The sequence below is a fragment of the Erythrolamprus reginae genome, chromosome 1 (assembly GCF_031021105.1).
Source record: "Erythrolamprus reginae isolate rEryReg1 chromosome 1, rEryReg1.hap1, whole genome shotgun sequence".
Lineage (NCBI taxonomy): Eukaryota > Metazoa > Chordata > Lepidosauria > Squamata > Dipsadidae > Erythrolamprus > Erythrolamprus reginae.
The window spans coordinates 280,202,888-280,219,738 of record NC_091950.1 but is presented as its reverse complement, the minus strand read 5'-3'; the positions used below and the strand labels follow the sequence as shown (position 1 = coordinate 280,219,738).

General features: G+C 38.9%; 1 protein-coding gene across 8 annotated transcripts in view; it reads left to right on the top strand.

The window, feature by feature from the left end:
• FILIP1 (filamin A interacting protein 1) overlaps positions 1–15,393 on the top strand; it is a 114,161-nt gene extending 98,768 nt beyond the window's left edge. For 3 of the 8 annotated variants that reach the window (XM_070733080.1, XM_070733078.1, XM_070733079.1), the window contains exon 3: positions 3,390–3,631. In XM_070733080.1, coding sequence (XP_070589181.1) covers positions 3,390–3,596 — 207 coding nt within the window. In that variant the 3' untranslated portion in view covers positions 3,597–3,631. Of the gene's footprint in view, positions 1–3,389; positions 3,638–13,168; positions 13,275–14,587 lie in introns of those variants that run through there. The other 5 variants (XM_070733077.1, XM_070733074.1, XM_070733075.1 and 2 more) reach the window with 4 other exon arrangements.
• The last annotated feature ends 1,458 nt before the right edge of the window (positions 15,394–16,851 follow it).

Here is a 16,851-nt window from a genome sequence, read left to right as displayed (position 1 = left end):
ATACAATAGATATGTCTGTAGCCCTGCTGTTCTGTTCGGGTCGTATGTGACCCGAAGCCAAGTTTGAGTCCCTGTAAAAAATTTTCCCTGCATATCTGAAACTTGAAATTTCATGACTTTTCATCATTTCAGGGGTTCTCTCTATGAGAATTTTTTTTGGGGGGTGGGGGGCTTAGTTTTTGCTGAGCAAAAAAAGTTCCTAATGTTATGTTCGGGTCACATACGACCCGGACCGAAAACACTTCATTTGAAGTGCTTATGTTTGGTCAATTTGAAAACTTTTTTCACTTGGAAAGTAGTCTGAACATTTCTGCACACAATGATATGAAAATTGAAATGAAAAAATTAATCCTTATTGGTTTATTTTGCACATAAATGTGCCGCCCCCCCCGTTTTTGTGATTTTTTTTCAATTTATGGATAGTTTTGCTTGCAAAATCCATTCTATTTTACTGGAGTTGGTGTGGGATTGGTAGCTTGAACATTTCTGAATATAAAAAAAATATAAAGGAACTGAAAAAAATGATTCTTACTGGTTTTTTAACATCAGAAATAAGGCCTCCCCCCCCCTCGGCTGCTTGCAATCATTTTCACTTTTTATTTTTTTATGCTCCAAATCCGAAATATTCTTTAAAATCTTAGGCATTCATTTACTCAATTTAACAATGCTGGTCATCAAAAAATATTTTTGGGGTGGTGGCTAATTGTTTTCTGGGCCAAAAAAAATCATAACTTCAAATCTGTTTCTGTTCGTATATGACAGGACCAAAAATATTTTTTTTAGGTACTTGAATTTAATCTTTTTGAAAACTTTTTCAACTGGAAAACTAGTTTGAACATTTATGAACATAATGATATGAAAATTGAACTGGAAAAATTGAGACTTATATTTTTATTTTGATCAAAAAGCCCCTCCCCCCATCCTTTTTGAATTTCGTGTCAATTTATATTTTTTAAGGCTACAAATCCCTAAGGAATTTTCCCCCAAAAGGTTTGATATACTAAATTGAACAATCCTGAACATAAGAAAAATATAAATGAACTGAAAAAAATGACTCTTATTGGTTTATTGTTTTATACTCGAGTATAAGCCTACTCGAGTATAAGCCTATTTGAGTATAAGCATGGGGGCCCATTTATGAGCAAAATAAACCAATAAGGATCATTTTTTCAGTTTAATTTTCATATCATTATGTTCAGAAAGGTTCAAGCTACCAATCCCACACCAAAATAGAATAGTAAAATAGAATGCATTTTGCAGGCAAAATTATCAATAAACTCAAAAGTTTTGATATACTAAATTGAACAATCCTAAACATAAGAAAAATAGAAATGAACTGAAAAAAAATGATTCTTATTGGTTTATTTTTGAATATAAGACCATATCATTTTATACTCGAGTATAAGCCTACTCGAGTATAAGCCTATTTGAGTATAAGCATGGGGGCCCATTTATGAGCAAAATAAACCAATAAGGATTAATTTTCTCAGTTCAATTTTCATATCATTGTGTGCAGAAATGTTCAAGCTACCAATCCCACACCAACTTTAGTAAAATAGAATGGATTTTGCAAGCAAAACTATCCATAAATTGAAAAAACTTTCACAAAAACGGGGGGGAGGCACATTTATGTGCAAAATAAACCAATAAGGATTAATTTTTTCAGTTCAATTTTCATTCCATTGTGTGCAGAAATGTTCAAACATGTTTCCAGGTGAAAAAAGCTTTCAAAAAGACCAAACATAAGCACTGCAAATGAAGAGTTTTCGGTCCGGGTCAGGGTGACCCGGGAACATAACATTAGGAACTTTTTTCGAACAGAACTTAAGTGAATTCTGCTGGGGGGGGGAGTCTCTGAGTATTTTTTTCCACCCAGGATTTCAGATTTTCTAAAAAGAAATAGATCATAATGACCTATTTCTAAAAAGAAATAGATCATAATGACCTATTTCTAAAAAGAAATAGATCATAATAACCTATTTCTAAAAAGAAATAGATCATAATATAATCTATAATAGATCATAAAAGTTTTGAGAAAAGTCAGTAAAGTACTTCTCTAATTTGACAATTTCCAATTGCCAAAGCTGTTTTGACCATATTAGCAAGGAATTCTGGGAATTACAATCCCCTTACATCAGAAGAGCTCCGAGATGAGAAAGTTTACTCTAAATGCTGCTTTAGTCCAGGAATATTTTAAAATTCTGACACTGTGGTTTTTTTGTATTGGCTTAACTTCCATCCTTGAATGGAGATGAAAATCACCTTGAAGAAAGAATGCAAAAATAGTTAAAAAAACATCAATCTGGAATGAGAAGACAGGATTTGTATGCCACCCCAAGTCTTCGGAGAGGGGCGGCATACAAATCTAATAAATAATAATAATAATAATAATAATAATAATAATAATAATAATGAGAAAGAAACTCAAGATGACCCTGTCTTGATTTTCTTTGATATAGGAGGAGGCAGAGGAAAACCCTTTCAGTCTTTCACGATTCTGTTATTGTACCCCACAAAAGTAGAGTTCTAGTAGTTTTTGTGATTTCTGTTTTCTTGAGCCAGCTTCAACGGGTTAATATTTCCCCACATTTCCCACCATCCCATTACATGTGGTATGTTTAAAGTTTTAATTTCAGTGTGTGTGTCGGGGGTACAATACCATTTGTGGGAGTAATAGAGGCCATCTTGCCAATCTTTGCATAATTTGTACTAGATTTGATCAGCTTGCGGAAAGAAGTTACAGTATATTGCTCTTGGGCTGAATCCCCAGCTACTGTGTGTTGATGAAAATGGTGTCTCTAAGTATATTTATTATGGAAAATAATAAGCAGCTGTAGAAGGATAGGTGTGTGTGTGTGTTTGTGTGTGTATTTGGGTGTGTGTGTTTGGGTGTGTAGAGCCAGTATAGTACAGTGATTAAGATGATGAACTAGGAGCAGGAATGCTAGGCTCTACTCTCCCGTAGGCATAGAAGCTGACTATTTATTTGTTTGTTTGTTTGCCGCTCAGTCCAAAAAAGGACTCAGAGTGCCTAACAATAGTCATAAAAACAACAATAAAAATACAGCAATAAAATCAACAGTGCAATAAAATATAATAATGTCCTAAAAAAATCATACAGTCAATCCTAATTCTAGGAAAAGCCAGGTCTTAATGGATTTCCGGAAGACCGGTAAGTTGGAGATAATACAGAGCTGTGGGGGTAGTTGATTCCAAAGGGTCGGGGCCACCACAGAGAAGGCTCTTCCCCGAGGTTCTGCCAGCCGACATTGTTTGCTGTTGATTTTGGCACAGTCGTAGATTGAAATGGAAGTTGTGTGTACAAATACACATGCACCAATTACACACGTAAATCTAATATTGTGGCTTCCCCCCTCTTTGTCTTACAGACAGGACAGGATGGGTCGTCCCTGAGACCTACACCTACCCGAATCCCTGTATCTAAAGGTATGAAAGCTGGGAAGCCAATTGTGCCGGCCCCTGGATCAGGAAATCAGACCAAATTCGAGCCTCGTGCCGAGACTCAGTCTATGAAAATAGAACTGAAGAAGTCTTCAGCCAATAGCTCTTCCTCCCTTGGTGGCGGGAAGGGCTGAGGGCAGTGTCTCAGGGGGTATGTTGTGTAGGTTTTACTGCTACCATGGAAATAAGCCCTGCTTGTGTGTTTTTTTTCCGTGTTGGCATGTACTAATGACACCTGCTGAAGCTGTCACATCAACTAATGCATGCGTGTCTTACCTACTGAATGTAGTAATCCTTGCGTTTCCCCCTCAGTTGAGTTGAACACCCACAGATCAGCCTGGTTCAGCCACTTCTACAAAGGAGCTACCGATTTAACATGCCCAAACAGCTCCTTCTTAATTATAAAATGGTTTTCTTATACCGCCCCCCTTTTTGCATTATGTAATCATTTGAGACTGCCAGGACCTCTACAGGAGTGGTTTGCCAGAAACATAACGGAGTTGACTGTTTAATTGCAGCTCATTAGAAAAGGCGTAGTGTTTTGTTCCTCCAGTTCTGATGTTTCCCAGTTAAAAACTGACAATATGAAATACCCCCATTAGTGATTTAGTAGAACATAAAAACCTGATAAAGAGCCAGCCTTTAATGTTTTCCTCCTCCTCAAGCTAGATTTAATTGAGGGAGCCTTAAAATCATTTAAAATTCTCACTCAGGTTATTGAATGACAAATCAGACAGTAATCTCTTAATTTTTGAAGCAACCTGGAGTAGAGACCGTGTTAAATACCAGCCATTCTGAATCAGAGTCACAACCTATGCCTAGAACAGGGAAAAACTGGAAGGTATTTTCGCGAGATTGTTTTTCTTCTGCCTGTATTGAATTTTTTTGAAGTGCTTTGTCTTGTTTTTGAAAGCATGTTTTAAAAATAGAGGTCTCTTTTAAAATACGCTGACTTCAATTACGAAGGAAGCTTTCTTAAAAGCAAGCTAATGGAACGAAAACTTCTAGTTTTGGTGGGAAAGACTTTGATAGCAAATTCCTTCCTTTCTTCCCCTCTCTTCCAGTTGGATAATCTGTTAAAATTCAGCAAGAGATTTCTTAAGGTTCTGGACTAAAAGGAAATGTAATGAAAATTAATCTTCCTGCTCGTGCAACCCTAACCATTTAAAAATGAAATGGTTATATTTGCTAAAATAGAATGAAGGGATTTGTTCATTAGAACAGTGTTTCCCAAACTTGGCAACTTGAAGATATTTGGACTTCATCTCCCAGAATTCCCCAGCCAGCGAATGCTGGCTGGGGAATTCTGGGGGTTGAAGTCCAGATATCTTCAAGTTGCCAAGGTTGGGAAACACTGCATTAGAAGATTGTCAGGAACATCTGAAGAAAGAGATTGTTTGAAAGAACAGTCTATAAAACAAAAGTAGCCGTCCATCAGTGGTTCCAATATGCACAAACAAATGAATCATAACTGAAATGGTGCCATAAACGAAAAATCTTTCACAAATTGGAAGGAAGTCACAGAAGAAGATAGCTACATTTTCTTCCTCATCCGAAGGTTTATGTACTGAAATGTTTTCAAATATTTCAAGTTCCAGATGAACAATACATTAGTTAAAAGCAGCAAAAAATTTTTTTTAAAGCAGTTCTTCATTGACTGAACCCTCATTCTTCAAATTACAAATAGGTCTAAAATATCATAGATTCCAATGAGAGTTAATTTTTTAAAAAAAAGGTATGATGACATGTTGATATTTCCATTGAGTCTGTCCCCTCAGCCCAATGCCGGTATTAGTTGAACTTCAAATTCCCATATTGCCTAACCACATTGGTAAAGGGTTTCTACACAGAGTGGCACTTGTGTTCTGTGCTATTCCACTCTGTTCCAGAAATGCTTCTTTCTTTGGACAACTGACCCTAATTCAAACTTCTGCAATTCTATGAGCATTACTGGATTTCTGAGGGGCTTGGAGGCAGGCTGTATCTGCTGGTTGTTGAAATGTTGTGTGCCCTCCCAGCCTACAAATGTTGAATAGATTTCACAAGCAACTTTCTCAGCAAAGGCATCTGATTTTTTTGTGTGGCAGTTTCTTAAATTCACAATCTGTGATTTACAACAACAACAACAACAACAACCATTGTTTCTATTGATTTTTCATGCTTAGAAAATGCCAAATTCTTTTCCAGTCCTATTTTCCAGCCCCCAGCTTCTTGCAGTTGGAAATACAGTGATACCTCGTCTTACAAACACCTCATCATACAAACTTTTCAAGATACAAACCCGGGGTTTAAGATTTTTTTGCCTCTTCTTACAAACTATTTTCACCTTACAAACCCACTGCTGCCTCTGGGATGCCCCGCCTCCAGACTTCCGTTGCCAGCGAAGCACCCGTTTTTGTGCTGCTGGGATTCCCCTGAGGCTCTGCTCTATGGGAAACCTCACCTCCGGACTTCCGTGTTTTTGTAATGCTGCAGGGGAATCCCAGCAGGGGAATCCCAGCAGTGCAAAAACAGGTGCTTCTCTGGCAATGGAAGTCTGGAGGTGGGGTTTCCCATGGAGGGGAGCCTCAGGGGAATCCCAGCAGCGCAAAAATGGGCGCTTTGGCTGGCAAAAGGGGTAAATTTTGGGCTTGCACGCATTAATCACTTTTCCATTGATTCCTATGGAAAACATTGTTTCGTCTTACAAACTTTTTACCTTAAGAACCTTGTCCCGGAACCAATTAAGTTTGTAAGACAAGGTATCACTGTACAGTAGTAGAGTAAAATGATACCTGCTGTACACGCCCATCACAGTATTCCCTTTTGGGGCAAGGAATATTGTTCAAAGTGCAGAAAAGGAATGAGAAACACCAAGCATAAGGAACAAAGACACAAGAAAGGACCCAAAAAAATGGGGGGGGGGGAGATATAATTACGCTTAGTTAACACCAACAGCATTCTCTGTACCTCATTTTATTTCTACTATATGCACTGCTTGTTTAAACTTCTCCCGTTTCTGAGGATCTTATCAATTCCAACCACAATTACTCTTTTCCTCTTAACTCATACACATTCTCTTCATATATTTGTTTTGCAATTCAGTCCCTGTCTCTCATTTTTTCTGTGGGTGACCAAACCTTTCCTCCTAATTCTTCTGTACTGCTCACTGCTCTTTTGTGTTAAAATCACATTCACCGAGTACCCACAAATGCTTATTAAATAGCTCCTGCCCAATCAACTTACTTTTAAAATTTATTCTTACTTGCACAACCCTCACTTCCATATAACAACTTAGGAAGAAGAATTTTGTTTCTTTCAACAAGCATTCTTCCACATACTAATTATTATTTTTCAGCCAGAATTTACACATCTTAAAATATCTGCCATCATTTCCCCAATTTTGGAAACATTTCACCAAGGGAAACCTAACTCTAGACCAGTGGTTCCCAACCTTTTTCTGGCCATGGCCCATGTAAGCATCGCTAAAATCCTGAGGCCTCCCCCCCCCAATATATATAATTCTTATTATTCAAAAAGTGAACTACAGTGATCCCTCGATTAGCACGGTCTCGATTAGCGCGAAACGCTGCAACGCGGTTTTTCAAAAAATATTAATTAAAAAATAATTAATAATAAAATAATCAAAATAATAATCAGTCTTCTATGTTTCTATGTTTCTATAAGTCCGCGCTAGTTCTCTCTCTCTTTCTCTCCCTGTTGCCGGCGTGGTATATGAGAGAGAAAGAGAGAGGCAGAGGTTGGGCGCATTACCGGGAGGTGGAGGCGGCGTGGGGACGCTGGGTGCCGGGGACACCGAGGAGGGGGTGGACGTGGCCTCTCAGCTGCAGAGCCGAACAAGGGCGGAGGCAACGGCGGAGTCCGGCGCTGGGGCCATGCGGGGCCGCTCATCCAGGGCAGCGTGGACTGGCAAGTCGCCCTCCTTTCTCTCTCTTTCTCTCTCTTATACCACACCGGTAACAGGGAGAGAAAGAGAGAGAGCGGAGGGCACCTTGCCAGTCCACGCCCCCCCTAGATGAGCGGCTCCGCATGGCCCCAGCGCCGCCCAGGCAAAGGGGAAACCCCAAGATCGCTTGCCGCTTGCCGCTTGCCGTATTGCAGCGAAGGAGGCGAAGCAAGGCTCCAAGCTGCAATACAGCAAGCAGCAAGCGGCAAGCGATCGTGGGGTTTCCCCTTTGCCTGGGCGGCGGGAAGACCAAGGGAAGGTTCCTTCAGCCGCCCAACACCTGATCCGCTCCGCAGCGCGGCAGCAGCGAGGAGCCGAAGATGGGGTTTCCCCTTTGCCTTTACCCCATCTCCGGCTCCTCGCTGCTTCCGCGCTGCGGAGCAGATCAGCTGTTGGGCGGCTGAAGGAACCTTCCCTTGGTCTTCCCCGCCGCCCACACGCAAACTCCACCATCTGCGCATGTGCGGCCATGAAAAAAATGGCGCGCATGCGTAGATGGTGTTTTTTACTTCCGCACCACTATAACGTGGAAATCGATTAGCGCGGGAGGTCTTGGAATGTAACCCCCGCGCTAATCGAGAGATCACTGTACTCACGCAGAGGAAGCCTAAAAGGCCATTAACTAGGTTTAAACAAGGTTCCAATTGCCCCCATTAAAAATGAAATTGCCTTCTTGTGGGGCATGGGCCCTACATAGGACTCTAGATCATTGATGCCGAACAGGTACCATAGGTGACACACAGAGCCATATCTGCTGTTGCCCTACCTCAGCTCCATTGTGCATGTGTATGCCGGCCAGCTGATTTTTGGCTCACACAGAGGCTCTGGGAGGGCGTTTTTGGCTTCCAGAGAGCCTCCAGGGGGAATGGGAGAGGGAGTTTTTATCCTCCCCTGGCTCCAGAAAAGCCTTTGGAGCCTGGGAAGGGTGAAACACGAGCCTACTGGGCCCACAAGAAGTTGGGAAACAGGCCATTTCCGGCCTCCAGAGGGGGCCTCCAGGGGGGGGGGGCAGGGGAAGCTGTTTTCGCCCTCCTCATGCATTGAATTATGGGTGTGGGCACTCACGCATGCGTGATAGTATGTGTCCATGTTGTTTCGGCACTTGAGGAAAAAAAGGTTCGCCATCCCTGCTCTAGATGAATACCATTCATGTGCTACTCGCTATAATTCATTCCATTTCCCCCCATTTAGCACAAGTACCTTAGTACTTCATTAATTAATCAGTGAAACCATAGTATCTTTTTCATCATAACTTAACTAACATTTCCTGAAAATCATTTGGGTTCAGTCAACAGCATGGCCTCATTTGTATACATAAGCATATGGGTATAATTTTTTCCAACCAACCCTCTTTTTTCTCTGCAAGCATTTTTATACTTTTCTCCAGCTATTTTCATTGAGATGTAGTAGCCCTTTCTCTTAGTTTCACAGATACACAACATATCCATTTTTATTCCTTGCATATTCTTTTTGTATTCTAATTTGCAAACTTCCACATGTCATGTGGCCATCACCAGATGGCTCCATTGATAACTGATTTCATTTGTCCATCGTGGCTTTGATCAATGAGACATAATCTTGAATCAGTTTGGTGCAGTAGCCAAAGTGCTGGGCTAGAAACCAGGAAACTGAGTTCTAGTTCTTCCTTAAGCATATATCCTTGCTGTTATTGTGGGGAAAATATGGGTTGAAGCCATAAGGATGCTTTCAGGATTAAAATTTCTCTCCCTCTCCATCCCTCCCTCCTTTAGTACAATAGAGATGTTAACAGAGGTGGGCTGCTAAGATGGAACGGTGATGTGTACTTGCCCCATGGCTCTGAGTACTAGCGGAGTCCCGCATAATGATGCTACTGCACATGGACTAGTAGCAAAATCGCACACAGAGGCGCAAGTGCATCACGGGCACCCCTGCATCTCCACACGCGATTTCACTACCTGCCCAGGTGCAGTAGCAGAATTGCACTGGATTCCACTAGCACTCAGAGCCACAGGGGCGAGCACACATCACCGTTCCAACTTAGCAGCCCACCTCTGGATGTAAACTATGTTATCAAATAGGTTGGTTGTACTTGTGACATGTGCAACATTCCCTAATGATAGGAAGAGTCTGATGAATGTGGCTTAGAAAAGAAATGAAATATGATGTAATGAATTAATATAATCATTTTTATCAAACTTATTACATCTGGAATCTTTGGTAAAGACCAGGCTACCCAGTGCTGGGTAGGAGAGAGAATGAATTAAATACACATTTACAGGTCAATGCTTTGACCATAGAAATCAATGGCAGCTACTCATTTAAATGAGCCAGGGAAAGGTATGTTTTAAATAGATTGTTGAGGTATCTCTGTTCCTCACATCTGCTGAATTTATAGATTTTCTTATTTTTGATAACCAACAAAGGGGGAATTTATATTTAAATGGAGGTAAGGGATAATTTCAGGGTATCAGATCAGGCCTTGTTGATGTGGAATATTTAATATTGGGGGGAAAAGATTGAATTCATTTTATGGTGGTTTTGCAACTCACCAGCAACTACTAATTGACTACAGCTTTTTATGTTGCTCTTTAGATAAAATGCAGCTTTAGCTTTTTTTTTTTAATAAAAAAAGAACTACATTATTTAATTAAAATAAAATCTACCAATGTGGACAGACTGGCAGTAATGAGTTAATTGGTGCCTGCTATCCCAGAGTTTAGTGAATACAGAACTAGCATATAACCTTTCCCCTGACCTTAGAGTTATATCTACTGGCCCACAGGTTTAAGGATCATTGAAACCAATAAAAAGCTTGTTAAAAATGCAGCCTTTTTTATACCATCCATTCATAGGAGGTATTATCCAATGAATTCTTAATGTTCTGTAGCTATGCGACCCCAGACCATTTTTGTATTACTCTTCATACAATGCCTTGGTAGCACTAAAATACCACAGATGTCTCAAGATATGGTTTAATGAGGGACTAAATACAACGTTGGCTAATTTAGATTCCCCCCCCCCCAATATTAACTTGGGTTTGAGGTCATTTTGATAATAACATAGGGTCACATTTGCTATCTGCTTCCCAATGTTTTAACTGGCTTATGGCACCAAGTACTATAGTAACCATAGCTTTAGAAAGCTCTTGTCTGCTTTTATTACCTATTAGCTGCTGACATTTGCGAGCATGATCAAAACTGTCATTTGTTGGCAGTGAGATCATCTATTGGGGCTTATTTTCACAGATGGGTATCTCCAACCCCCAAAATAAATGTAATTCCTTTAGTCTTCACTGAACTTTCATAACAGCTTGAGCGATGGTAATATTTTGTGATTATAAATGTTGATCTCATGTTAAAACTATCTTACTACTTGGACAAGGTTCCACGGTAGGAATTTTGTATACATTATAAGAACTTCTAGGTTGAAAAGCATCAACGAAGAATGCAAGAAGTACTAGAAGTATGTTTGGATTAAATTATGTTAATCTTCCTGGAAGTGACAAAACGTGATACACTCCAGTGAGGCATTTGTAGGGAAGGGTCTTTAAAGTTCTTGAAGCACAAAAGTGGCAGACAAGGCATCTGTAAACTATGGGCTTTGTGGAAACTTATTTAAGATGAGGATAGAAATGAGCCACCAAGATTTAATTTAATCAGCATGTTTTTATATGGTTGGGATATTCAGATTTTATATTGAGGTGCCAAATAGCCATGTCACCATCATATTAATTATAAAGAGCAAATATGGGTGGGCATACATTACAACATTCACTTTTTGAAACCTGGCAGTAAACTTCATGAATTTCTTTGAATCGTGCTTCCAAGTAAGTATACAGTACAGTAATGGGAATTGGTTGCTTTTTGAATAAAGTTAGGGTAGTGCCATCTAGTGGCAATGTGTTAGAATAGATTATTTAAAACTTGATCTCAAGATGTATTGATGTCACTTTGATTTGGTTAGAAGTTAGTTTAATCAGCTTTTTCCTATAAGAGGCACTTCTGCAAATTATGCATTTGAAAAATTCCAAAATTTGATTTACCTATGCCTAAACTGCAATAGAGCACAAAATAGTAACAACAACAACAACAGGAGCAATTTTATTTATTTATTTATTTATTAGATTTGTATACCACCTTACTTGGAACTGCCTGTATACTCAGATGTTACTTTAGCAGCTTCTTAGTTAGGACATGGATTGTTAAGTTTTTATCAGTCCCAGACTGTGAATAGAATTGAAGATTTAATAATAATAATAATAATAATAATAATAATAATAATAATAATAGCCGCCATTGGTTCATCCCTATAATCAACACTTACTACTTTGCAAGAGTGTGAATATTTTCACAAAGAAATATTTAATATATGAACACTTAATGCAGAAGTATTCAATTTGATAATGGGATTACGAAAGGAACTCCCATCTTTAAAAAAAGCAAATGATGTTGCAATATATTTATCATCATGACAGTGGTAACATTCATGACAACTGCAGTTGACATTTATAAAGAATTAGACTCAGTCTGCTTTCAGAATTTTCAAAGAAAGTCAGTTAACTATGCTGAGTTTTCACTGCAATCCATGGGACAAATTAAATATAATTACACTTCCAATTCCTTGTTGTGCTGTCATTCAAATTCTTCTGATTCTTTATGACCCAAGAGACATAAAGATTATCTGTCAATCACTGGTTCTTTGAATTCTTATAAACTCATACTTGGTGATTGCTTATAGCCATCTTGTCTTTTATTGATCTCTTTTTCTATTGCCTTTGATTTTTCCAAGCCTTGGTGTCTTCTCCAGTGATTCTTGTCTTTATATTATGTGGCCAAAATATCCAAGCTTCAGCTTCATTATTAATGTTTCCAATGATCAACTTTGTTTTACTTCATGTAGGGCTGAATAATTTGTTAGTCTTGTGGTCCAAGCAATTCTCAATTCCTTTTTCTAACGCTGCATTTCAAAACATATTTTTTTCTTTCTGATGATCTAAAGTTCACAGCGATATTTTAAAACCGGGATCCTATGATAAGTATATTTGTAAAATCCCTACCAATTAATATTCTGTTTAATGTATTATATTCAATCATTTTATGAGATCCTAACAGCTCTGTCTGAATATGAAGCAATCATACACACATATATGCTATCTAAGCAAAAATAAGATAAATAAACCCAAATTGGAAAGCCTTAAGGAAAAGGAGTTCTTTTTCCCTACCTATTGGTGAAGTCTCAGAATGAAAACATATATTTTAAAGTACATAAATATATTTTAACTTCTTCAACAAATAACCTTCATAAAGAAAAAACAGTTTCTGCCTCTCAAGAGTGGCTAATGCTATTATTTTCCTTCCTATTACTAAAATTGAAGTTTTAAATTAGAGCTGCACAAAAATTAGTTTCCTGGTCATATTCTTAGAAGGAGTTCAATCCTGTTATTTCACTGAGAAAGGGGTCAGAGCTCAGCCTCCTCCTCCTGTAGCTGCAGTTTCTCTAGGACATTGTACAAAGATGCTCAAAAAAGAGACTTTTTTAAATCTGTTCCCTTCACCATAGATTTATATAGATTTAAATTTCTAGGAAGGAATGCAGGAGAGAAAGGGCGACATTCTTCTCCCAAAGCCCCACTTGGATGTTATCTTGGCTGTCTTTTCAGACAACAGCAAACCTATCTGGACCACAATCCATTGACTGAGTTTAGTGTGACTTGTCATCATAGCCAAACTCATTCTGTCTTTTTGTTTTGTTCTTATTGTTTTCCCCTCTCCCTCTCAGGCAGTTCGCTCAGGCACTATTACCAAAGCTCCCAGTATTCCTTAGGGGGGCAATTTTGAACGAAACCTACCCTACCCTGCCCATCCTTGATCATTCCATCATGACTGTAAGTAAAAAAAAAAAAGGGGAAACAGACCTTGCTTTCTATCATTTTGCCACCTTCCTCCTTGAATAAGTGAAGCTGCACTTAGGACAACTGTGAGTGATTCCCATTGCAGGTTATTTCGTAGGACTGACCTGTTCATCATTTAATCCAGTACTCTTTTAATCCATCCCTACCCCAACCAAGTCATTTTATACTTCTGAAGCTCTATAGGTTTAGGATGTATTCAACTAAAGATAAGCCAACCTGCTCTCTACTGCAGTGTTTCCCAACCTTGGCAACTTGAACATATCTGGACTTCAACTCCCAGAATTCCCCAGCCAGTGAATGCTGGCTGGGGAATTCTGGGAGTTGAAGTCCAGATATGTTCAAGTTGCCAAGGTTGGGAAACACTGCTCTACTGCACTACGTTTGGGCCCAAATTAAAGCACAGAGCTATATCTTAAACATTTACCGGTAAATCATAATTTGCTTTGAAGGCCAACAAAGATAATGTTTCATTCTTTGAAAAGAAGCCAGGTCTTAGATTTCTCTCCTCCCCCCCCCCCCCCCAATGCTGAAAACAAAAGCACTGACTCTTTAGGTATTTATGTATTAAAATATTTACTTGAATAGTAATTATTTGGGTCATTATCGAATACCTTACACCCACAGCCTATATTTAGAGGGTCCTAATTATCATTCCCCTTTCCAGTTTCCTATGTATGCATGGGGATAAAGACCCAAAGAATAATTGTGAAGTCCACATAATACTGATCGCATTAAGCACAAATAATACATACATACCAAAGACAGATGTGTGTGGTTCTTCTCAACGTTCTTCTCACCCCATCGATGAGCCATGGTGGCAGAGTGGTTGGAATGCTGTATTGCAGGCTAATTCTGCATTCCACTGCCAGGAGTTCAATCCTAACCAGCTAAAGGTTGACTCAGCCTTCCATCCTTCTGAGGTCAGTCAAATGAGGATCCAGATTGCTGGATGCAATATGCTTAGAAAGGGCTGTAAAGCGATATATACGTCTGTGTGCTATTGCTATTGATTATTGAGATGTTAGGTGAGAACAAGACTTTACTGCCTTCCGTGAAGATGCCCTGTTTTGCACAAGTGGAATGGATAATCCCTTTTTTATATCTGAACACAAGGACAAATACTTCCTGGAGTGCTCCAGATTCTACTCTAGCAATCTTGATAGATGCCACTTATATCAAGTGACTATAATGTGTTGGGATGGGAGAAAATTCAGTAATGATCCTCTTTAAGATTTCATGTGTCCCATGGTAACAGTTGTTGCTTACTATGCTTCTTTCCCCTTTAGAGAGCATCGTCATTCATCAGGTGCGCATAAACTCGAGATGAGAAGCCACATCAACTCCGTGTTATTCTTGTGCACTTCTTCTCCACACCTCTGGGTTGATGACTGTGAAAGTTCCACCTCTATCATTCTGATCTTCCGTGCTACTGATCCCTTGTGGAAGTACATTTTGCTGCTTCCGCTGGATTTTGATTTGTGTGTGTGTGTTTGTGTTTGCACACAACTTTTAATTCTCAAGAAACTGTGTTCGCTGTTTTTTAAATTAGACAGTAGGGAAGGAAAGCATGTGCTTTGCAAAGAGTCCAAACCCATTGGTATTTGTCTGATTTTGTTTGGTGTTTCCTACATAATTTATTTTTATAATATACTTTGTAATGGGGGATTTTGTTTTGACGGACCTTCTGATTATCGTGTCCGTGGCACATTCATTTTGTAGAATACACTGTCAAAATTGCAAGGTGCCAGTTTGTATATTTTCTATAGGTAGTGATAGGGATTTGACCTCAATAAAGGCACCTTTAAAAGAAAATTTGTCACAGATGTTTCCAGCCAAAATGTGACTCTCTGACTGAATTGCCCTGAAGACTGCTTTTTAAGACAGTATTATAGAACTTTGCACTGTGCTAGGATGTAATATGAAAATAACTGCCAACAAACCAAAGCCTTGAATTGTATTTGACTTTTAATTTTTTTAAAATATTGTATGCCAATGTTTATTAAACAATGCTTACATGTGTGTTGTGACATATTCTTGTGCCAAACACTTTTTATTGCACTGTGCCAAATAAATTTTCATAAGTGTGCAACAATATTATGGTAGCCCTTGAATTTAACAGACGGCAATTGTAATTTTTATTTTATTTTAACAGTTCATATTGAAAAAAGATTATGCTATATTAATTAAGGTCAGTTTAACTAATTGGATGGAGAAATTAATTGTAGCCTGTTCAGATGTAGTATAGAATAGAATGAATGAGATGGTGGATCACATGCAATCTGAGATTATGGATAAAAGGATGAATTTGGTTAATGAAACTGATTTGTGACAACTGATGGGACGATGGGACAAGGTAAGACGATATATGGTTAGTAGAATCCGAGACCAGGCTATAAGGAATAAATTGAAATCACTTTATAATATCTAAATAGAGACATTGGTCTGGAGTTAAAATGGTGTATATATAAGAAACAACCCCAATTTGGTGGTGGGATGTGAATGGTTGTCTGGTGGTGGGCACTGATCACCGAGCCCTTGTTATATATTGTGCGTGAGTTTTATATTCTATTTCTTAAAATTAATTTTAAAAATTCAATTTAAAAAAAGGCCCTCTAGAGGCATTCTCGAATTTCCGGTAGGCCCGTTTTTTACCCTCCCCAAGCTTCTGCACACGTGCCCATGCACTTACCTGCATCGAAAACGGGCTGTGTGGGGACTCCTGAGGGGTGGGAAGCAGCCAGGAGTGGGATTTGGGGGTTCTCCAAACTGCACAGAATCTTAGCTAGAGATTCTCCCAAACTCTGCAAACCCCTAGCAGCCCATCCCTGGAACAGTTCTAGTCCTAGGGACAAAACCAGCTTGGTGATCTTGGGCCAATCTATATATGTCAACTGTAGGAAGAAAACCAAGGACAAGCTACGGTATTTCCAAAAATCTTGCCAAGAAAACTGCAGGAATTTGTCCAGGCAGTTGCTAGGCATCAACACTTACTAGAAGGAACACCCACCCACCATGAATTAGTACTATACAAATGATAAAATATTTCCTCATTCATTACATAATGTGGGTTTTCTAAGTGTGGACGTAATCAGGAAGACTTTGCTGTTAATATATTGCTACGTCTGAATGATGTTCAGTACGTACATAGCTAAGGTGGTTATTTATGCAAGATAAGATGAGAAATGGCCCTCTGGCTATAGAGATGATTGTAAACCCCAATGAAATCAAGGGGAAATTATCAATAAACATGGATAAGATCAGTCAGCAGAAGTAATAAGAAGAGTTAATCATAGCCTAGGACTTCCTTATGGGGTAACCACCAATTTACCTGACTTGAAATTTTCCATTTAGATTGTATGAAGGCTTTAGTAGATGTCAGAGATTTGATTTAAACAGGGATTTCTGTGTGTAAAGTTATGCTAACTGGAAAAAAACATGAAAATTAAAAAAAACCTTTATGGCGTCAATCAGATTTATTTTTACAATTTCAGGAAATTTTTACAATTAGCGCTACAGGCTGCAAATCACATTAACGTGTGCCTTTTCACCT